Genomic DNA, 8,565 nt, shown 5'->3' with positions numbered 1-8,565 from the left:
ATAATACAAAAGGAAAGTATGACCAGACAGACCAAACAGTACTATAAGTGTCAAACCGTTCAAACATGGTTTTGTGTATTATTGCAAACCGCACATTTAGGGCACAGAATTCAGGCACCATAACCAAACACATTTAACTTTCCAAGTGTAATCCTTTAACCTATCTGGCACGAGTAAGACCAACACTCTCACAAGCTGCATGGCAGCATCATAGAAGTAAAATTTTTAGATGCGTAACCAGCTACTGGAAGTTTAAAGAAACCATATACAGAGCTGTAGATACAGATCTCCAGAGAAGACACAGCCAGACACATTTAAGACACCTAGCCTCTTTCTCAAAGACTATCCAAATCCTCAACTCAGATGGGTTGTTGTAAACACCACACTTGCCAGAGGTACAAGCATTGCCTGGGATGAGTTACTAAAAATTTTGCGAAATGGACAAGTCTCTGTACAGTCAAGAAGCCTAGGACTATTATACATTGAACTTTCAGATACTACTACAAGCATTCTTGTCCCACAGTCCTATCCAAGCTATTTGCCTTCTACATGCAAGGACGATCTCCTTTAGAGCAGTCTAGAACCATCAGAACGGACCATGTTACAGCCCTTTTTGCTTTTCTGAAGCAGACTTTCCTGTTGGCCCTGGGCTTACCAACTGGATATTTCTAATGTTCAGCCTATTCATGCATGTCCCATGTGCTGAATTCACGACTACCTTTGTATGGTAGTGGGCGGCTTCCATTTTATTTCTGCTGCATGACGTTCTTAGGAACGGACTTAGGACTGATTCTTTGGGTATGACCCTTTTACAGCAGTTTAGTGAAGAACCAAGTCAATGCATTCTATGGGACTACTACAGCCATATCAGAGCCACAAGCATCTGTTACACATTAAGTAAGAAATGGTTTGGAAATAGACCTCAAGCAGAAGCACAAAGCTCAGTTTTGGAATTATTTGTCAAAAACCACCACAAGACAAAGTCCACACTCTTGTATAAACTGCATGGTATTTCATAAAACCAATGCAGTAATCTTAGAAGGTTTATAGAATGAATGCTGCTGCTTTAACCAGTTATAAAAAGAGTCACAAGGTAAAAATGTAATTGCATTCCATTTTAATACAGCACGTAGACAGCCATCCATAATAAAAACCAAGCCAGCTTCAGCCACCATAGTTATGCCCCACCACATTTCTTATAAATATAAATATAAAGAGTCGACAAGATTAGTGGACCACATGTTTAGCCATCTGTGCAGTTAGCCTAATGTATTGGACACTGAATAGATTGTTTAAAGCTTTTTTGCAGATAAACAAGTGCATTGTAGGTCTTCACAAATTGTGTCAATATGTGGTTCTACATGAAGATCCTTCAAGTGTGCAGATTAAAGGATGTGGTGGTGATGATACCAAGAATGCCCTGGAGTCTACTGGACACATCTGCCTTCATGAGAGCCGAATGGCTGTCATCGAGCAGCCAATAATCTGCCCTGCAGGAGATAGCACCCAGCGGATACCAGGTAAATAGTAAGAACATTCTAAAACCTGTTCAACAAATATGGCCAGGACACTCCATGTATAGTCGTGGTTATGGTGCTTGGAGTGTTCCTTAAAAAGGCACCTTTAGTGTAGGGAATTTGAGAATATGCACACATTCCTTGCAACATGACATGTGAAGATTGCAGGCAGCCCAATCAGATCAACATGCAATTTTCCTAAAATCTAGGAGCCAGACCTTTTGCAACATTTTGCAGTTGCTCCGTTGCTGGCCATCACAACCCCAATGTTTCTATACATCTCTTCACAGACTCTTACCAATGTTTTATATGCCACTGTCTCACCAACCCCTACATTTTATTAACAATAATCTCATGCTTCTGTAACCTTCATTCCTCATACATTCCCCATTTGATTTAATATCTCCCTAGCTCTCATTGGTCATTTACCTCATACCCCTGTAATGTATTCGCTCTTGATTTCACCACTAATAGTTTTATCCTGACAGTATAGTTTTACTTTAAAGCAAATTAGAGACATTTGTCTAATCCATCGCAATGTGCTAGTGATAGGATTTCATCACATAATGCACAATATACCGTATATACTCGAGTATAAGCCGACCCGAATATAAGCCGAGGCCCCTAATTTTATCCCAAAAAACTGGGAAAACTTATTGACTCGAGTATAAGACTAGGGTGGGAAATGCAGCAGCTACTGGTAAATTTCTAAATAAAATTAGATCCTAAAAAAATATATTAATTGAATATTTATTTACAGTGTGTGTGTATAATGAATGCAGTGTGTGCGTATGTGTGCAGCGTGTGTGTATGAGTGCAGTGTGTGTGTGCATGAATGCAGTGTGTGTGTGTATGCAGTGTGTGAATGCAGTGTGTGCAGGGCCGGTGCAAGGATATTTGCCGCCGTAGGCAAAAAACATTTTGCCGCCCCCTCCCCCCCCCCCATATGTCCTGACTTCCCCTCCTCCTCCCTCAGTGGTCCTTACCTCCCCACCCCCGTGTTCCTTCACCCCCCCCCCCCCAGTGGTCCTGACTCACCACTCCCCTAGTGGTCCTTACCCTCCCCTCCCCTAGTGGTCCTTATCCCACCCCCTCCCTCTCATAGTGGTCCTTATCCCCCTTCTCCCTCCCATAGTGTTCCTTATCCCCCCCCATCCCTCCCATAGTGGTCCATATACCCCCCCTCCCTCCCATAGCGGTCCTTATACCCACCTCCCTCCCATAGTGGTCCTTAACCCACCCCCCCCTCCCATAGTGGTCCTTATACCCCCCTCCCTCCCTCCCATAGTGGTCCTTATACCCCCCCCCTCCCATAGTGGTCCTTATACCCCCCCCCCTCCCATAGTGGTCCTTATACCCCCCCCCCTCCCATAGTGGTCCTTATACCCCCCCCCTCCCTCCCATAGCGGTCCTTATACCCCCCCCCCCTCCCATAGTGGTCCTTATACCCCCCCCCCTCCCATAGTGGTCCTTATACCCCCCCCTCCCATAGTGGTCCTTATACCCCCCTCCCATAGTGGTCCTTATACCCCCCTCCCATAGTGGTCCTTATACCCCCCTCCCTCCCTCCCATAGTGGTCCTTAACCCACCCCCCCCCCCCCTCCCTCCCATAGTGGTCCTTAACCCACCCCCCCCCCCCTCCCATAGTGGTCCTTATACCCCTTTTTTTGTTGTTATTAATTTTTATTTTATTATTATTCTTTTTTGATTATTATTTCTTATTTTATTTATATTTTTAGTCCCCCCTCCCTGCTTGATACATGGCAGGGAGGGGGGCTCTCCTTCCCTGGTGGTCCAGTGGCAGTTCAGTGGGGGGGGAGAGGGGCTGGCAGAGCTGTAACTTACCTGTTCTGCAGCTCCTGTCAGCTCTCTCCTCCTCCGTGCCGTCCGTGCAGCTCCTTCTATCAGCTCACACTGTAAGTCTCGCGAGAGCCGCGGCTCTTGCGAGACTTACACTGGGAGCTGACCGAGGTGCTGAACGGACGGCGCGGAGGAGGAGAGAGCTGACAGGAGCTGCAGGAGAGGTAAGTACAGCTCTGCCAGCCCCCCTCGCCCCCGGTCTGTATTATGGCAATGCAAATTGCCATAATACAGACTCTGACTCGAGTATAAGCCGAGTTGGGGTTTTTCAGCCCAAAAAATGGGCTGAAAAACTCTGCTTATACTCGAGTATATACGGTACATTCCCTGTCTTTGCTGCTCAGCTTCCTTTCTATTTCTCTCTTCAGGGACAAACCCTGCATCCATATCCCCTCAGCAACCATCCCCAAAACATTGCTCTCACTAGAAGAATGGTTTCACTGAACAGCAAAACAAAATGTGGCATATCCCCATGCCAGACAAAAGTAGCTTAATTCTGAGCTTCATACTTAAATAAGCAAGGAGTTATAGCAACACACTTAGAGACTAGAACTTGGTTTGCAAGCTACCAATATGCACGCGACAAAGAATTAAAAGGATTCTTGTGCTGGTATACATGCCTTGACTACTGGAGAGAGATAAAAAAAAAAAAAAAAAAAATAGATCAAGGAAAGGCACATTAGGGTTATGTATACTGTTTAAACAAAAAACCTATTCTAAAAACTAATACAACAGAAAAATTGAGTCACCAATGTAATGTGCCTGCTGGGTCCACTTATTTAGATGACTGACCCACATTTTGTACTTTAGACTACTTTTCAGAGCACAACCTATACATAACCTTCATTGTATCCACCCAATACCAATGATCTCATGAAAAGACATGCCGAGTTAACGGGACAGCTCTTAAAGCCCAACTCACAAAAGTTGTGAGGAGATTGTGGTGAGTATTTAAAAAGTGTTACTCCAACCAAAACCCAGTTTTCACACACTTGCAAGTGCAACCCTTTAAGATGGCCCACCTGGCACCATCATGCAGACGTCAGACGCCAAAATTGACATTCCCCAGCCTGGAACTTTGCTCTGGGCTACCTAATGATGCTTCTGGAGGTGGCCTCCAGACGCTAAACATCCAGTGGGCATGGTGCTTGGAGTAACCCATTAACACAAAGATACAAAGAGATCTAAGATGAAAGATTGGTGACAGTAAAAATCTCAGCAAATTAGCTAGTAAGCTAGCCGGTTCTGAAAGTTTAAATATACTAAACATTCACTGCAGAGAAGGATGCACTATTTGTTGTAAAATGAGTGCATAAAAAAAAAAAAAAACATTAAAAAAAAACAGTGGCACTGTGATTTAAACACAGCTATGTGTGAATGGCATTTCTGTACCAGTGAAAATAGGAAAACTCTTGAATTTGCCAATACATGCAAAATAATATAGATATTGCATATTAAATATATCATGGTATGGTTAGAAGACAAAATTAAATCAGCAGTATTCACATGCTTCATGCAAACATAATGAGCATGGGCAGTTCATGACAAAACAATTTTTAAACAGCTTATTGCAACTCTAGCCATGCAAATCTAATGCAGAGTCAAATGCCGCTCAGTCTCCTTCACCATTTTTGTAGTATTGACTGCCAAGATTTGTGTAAATAACAAAACTACGGTAAGATTTTTCCGAAAGGCCCAGCTTACATTTTCTTAGAAGTTGTGGAAAGGACAAGATGGGGTGCAGTACAAAATGAAATCCTTCTACAGCATTTAGGGAAAGACAAAACTGTCACTTCTCCATAAGTGATAGCAACCCTTTTCCTCCACCTAGTAAACATGACTCTGATGAAGAGGGAATAAAAGCGCACACCATACATTTCCCTCCAGAGTAACAGTGACCCATAATGCTCTAAGTGCATTCGTGCACCATAGTGCCACATTCGAGTTGCTCCAGTACAGCCAGGCAATGTCAATTATTAAAACAAGTTCAGCTTTAGCACAAACCCCAGGAAAAGTAATTATCAATGAGACTGTGCAAAAACATTTAATGTTCTGCTTTAACCTTTGGAGAGAGGAATCTTTACGACCACATTTTAGGTATTACCAAGCACAATAAAATAAAGCATTCACTCTCCAATAAACCAAAACATATTTCAATGCAAAACAACCTACTGCACTTAGGATCCCATCACCCAGTTTGGTCCATGTCCTTACCTTGCCACCAGAGGCACATAGAGATCCATCAGGGGAGACTGTTACGGTGTTCAAGAAGCCACTGTGGCCAATATGGTTGGTCTTCAGCTTGCAATTGGCCAAATTCCACACCTGAAGAGAACAATCATATAGTCAACACTGCATCAAAAAAAGTCAAGCTAAAGTCACTGGTTTCTACTAGCTAATGCCTCCCACCACAATCAGACACCTCTCGGCTATCTAGGAGAACATTCCATTAAATGCAGTGTCCTAGTCTTACCTTCACCATTTTGTCCCATCCGCAGGAGACAATGATGGGGTTGCTGCTGTTTGGAGAGAACCTGACACATGATACCCACTCAGAATGAGACTCCTCCTGCAAGAGAAAAAAAAAATACAAAAAACATTAGAAGATTCTATTCAGTGTGTATGTTTTGGCAGAGGTAAAATTAATAATGTTCCCATCATAATTGCAGGAGTGCCAGCTTGGTAGGAGCCATCTCTGAGAGACAGTCAGATTATTTTTCTCTATTCATAAGGAACAAATTTTGAATCAGGACATGTCTTACAGTTCTTACCTGTACAGTGTATTTGCATACTCCCAGAGTGTTCCATAGCTTGATGGTTTTATCACGGGATCCAGACACGATCTGACGGTTGTCAGCGGAGAAAGCAACACTCAAGACATCTTTGGTGTGACCCACAAATCGTCTTGTGGTGGTACCTCTGCAGGGAAACGTTTAGCACAATGACAAAGCTGCACAGTCAGCCTTTAAAGTAAGGTACCATTTCTTTGCATCTCCCCCTCCCAAGACCTAGCATTTCAGATACTCACGTAGTAAGATCCCACAGCCTTAGAGTGCCATCCCAGGAGCCAGACAGAGCAAACTGGCCATCTGATGAGATCACCACATCACTAACAAAGTGAGAGTGACCACGCAGGGCACGCTGAGGTACACCATAGTTTGTTTCATCACGAGTCAGCTTCCACATGATGACAGACTTATCTGTTAGATAGAATAAATAAGGATGGGTGGGGTGTTATAGAAGGAAACTTAAAATGTCAGCAACCAAGTGAGACAGGTTCAAAGTAGTAAAAACTTTCCCAGCTTTAACAAAACGTCAAGGATGCTATATAGTGGAGTTCTATGCGCCTCACCCCAATGTTGATGGTCTACACCTCCCAGAATTAGTTTAATGCAATAGACATCTACAGAATCATAGGAGTTGTAGTTCAACGACCGAGGTGGGTGCAGTTTGTTGGAAGCTATAAAAAGGATCAGTTTAATGATTCACCAAGCTTTGGGGGGGAATGCATCCAACAAGCCATCAAACAGGTTTATGAGTTAAACAAATTGTAGATGTAACCAATTTAATCACCATCAGCTATGCCAAGCCACTAGACTAGATCATTGCACACCATAGTCAGTCAGATTACATATACACCTGCCATAATATAGACCAGGTTATCCAATCATACATTCAAACACTGAGGAAATACAATGTCCAATGAATGAATCTCTCCTGCAATGGACCAGACTATTGTTATTCAGCACCTGTCATATACACCATCTCCTACTGCACAGTGCACCATGAATATCACACAGAATAATAAAATGTGTGCACTATGAATATCACACAGAGAGCAATAATAATAATAATAATAATAATGTGTGTGCACAGTGCACCATGAATATCACACACAGAGCAATAAATAACATTATTATAGGTGTGTTTAATAGTGTGTATCAGTCACCCCTGCCATTCACAGACACATTTCCCTACATGAATAAAGGACTCAGTGATATAATGATACAGGGATACAGGTTTAATGGGATGCTGGGCTGTGTGTTGGGATTACTGCTGGTATACACGGCTAGCTCACCCCGGGAGGAGCTGAGGATCATGTCCGGGAATTGAGGGGTAGTTGCTATTTGGGTAACCCAGCCATTGTGACCCTTTAGGGTCCCCCGAAGGGTCATCTGCTCGGTCATGGCTGTCCGGTATCCAGGGGTGCCCCGCCGGTGGCGGATGAAGACAGATTGGATAACCTGGGCGCACAGAGAGCGGCGAAAGGCGGAGAGCGGGCCTATTGGGCTTTATATAGGGAGCGAGAGGAGAGGGGCGTGGCGAACGTCATAGCGTCACTGTACGGAAAACGTGTACGGCACTTATCGCCGCAAACCGCATTCTGGTAATGTAACAGGACAGTGCGTGGGACGGAGCTACTGCACAAGCGTACACCACCTTCGGCTTCAGACATTTAGAGCAGAATAGGCTTTAATTCAATTTCACCGTCATAACGTCAAGAAAACACAAAGCTGCCACACACAATATGGCGGCAGTCACTTAATCTGACGTACAGTAACGTCAACGCGTAGCGTGATATGGAACGTAAGGCAACTGTCGCAAAAATGGCCACTTCCTGTGTGCGGGAAATAAATGTCCGATATTGTTTATTGGGACAGGGGAACACGGAGTTTTGTTCCGCGTATGTGTACAATAAAGGATGTTGCATGTGTACTATGCTGTTAATTAACAAGCTGAATTCTGTTTGTAGAATGTAGAACACAGCTAAAGCATGGTTCCATAATGGGTCCAGTTTGTTCTGCATCCTTTGATTGGTTATTCACAATAGTGTGCATTGTCATGAATTCAGAGAGGTTTATTCATGAACGACCAACTAGTAGTGAATTGAAACTTGTTATGCAGTCAGTTTGGAAATTTTTATTTATTTTTGCACAATTCTGGATTCTTGTAGTTGACTTACGATGTCTGTATGTAGTACGGCTATGTCATTAACATACTTTACCACGGGCTTTGTATTGCATATATACACAGACAGTTCAAGGCGGCTGCATGTCTTTTTCAGAAGTTATACATGCCGCAATCTTCGTGAACGCAGCGTGCATATACTAATACTGGACAGTTTCACTCATGTGACTGTGACAGCCATCCTATGGCATGATTGACAGCTGATCCCAGGCTGCCGCA

General features: G+C 43.5%; 1 protein-coding gene across 1 annotated transcript in view; it reads right to left on the bottom strand.

Annotated features, from left to right (window-relative positions):
* Positions 1 to 7,656, bottom strand: part of LOC134570876 (small ribosomal subunit protein RACK1) — a 9,359-nt gene extending 1,703 nt beyond the window's left edge. The window contains exons 1-5 of the mRNA XM_063428865.1: positions 7,457 to 7,656; positions 6,407 to 6,578; positions 6,150 to 6,297; positions 5,852 to 5,947; positions 5,593 to 5,703 (exon numbers count right to left, since the gene is read on the bottom strand). Coding sequence (XP_063284935.1) covers positions 5,593 to 5,703; positions 5,852 to 5,947; positions 6,150 to 6,297; positions 6,407 to 6,578; positions 7,457 to 7,565 — 636 coding nt within the window. The 5' untranslated portion in view covers positions 7,566 to 7,656. The remainder of the gene's footprint in view (positions 1 to 5,592; positions 5,704 to 5,851; positions 5,948 to 6,149; positions 6,298 to 6,406; positions 6,579 to 7,456) is intronic.
* Between the last annotated feature and the right edge of the window lie 909 nt (positions 7,657 to 8,565).

Source organism: Pelobates fuscus, chromosome 8, assembly GCF_036172605.1.
Source record: "Pelobates fuscus isolate aPelFus1 chromosome 8, aPelFus1.pri, whole genome shotgun sequence".
NCBI lineage: Eukaryota > Metazoa > Chordata > Amphibia > Anura > Pelobatidae > Pelobates > Pelobates fuscus.
This window is presented reverse-complemented; position numbering and strand designations above follow the sequence as displayed.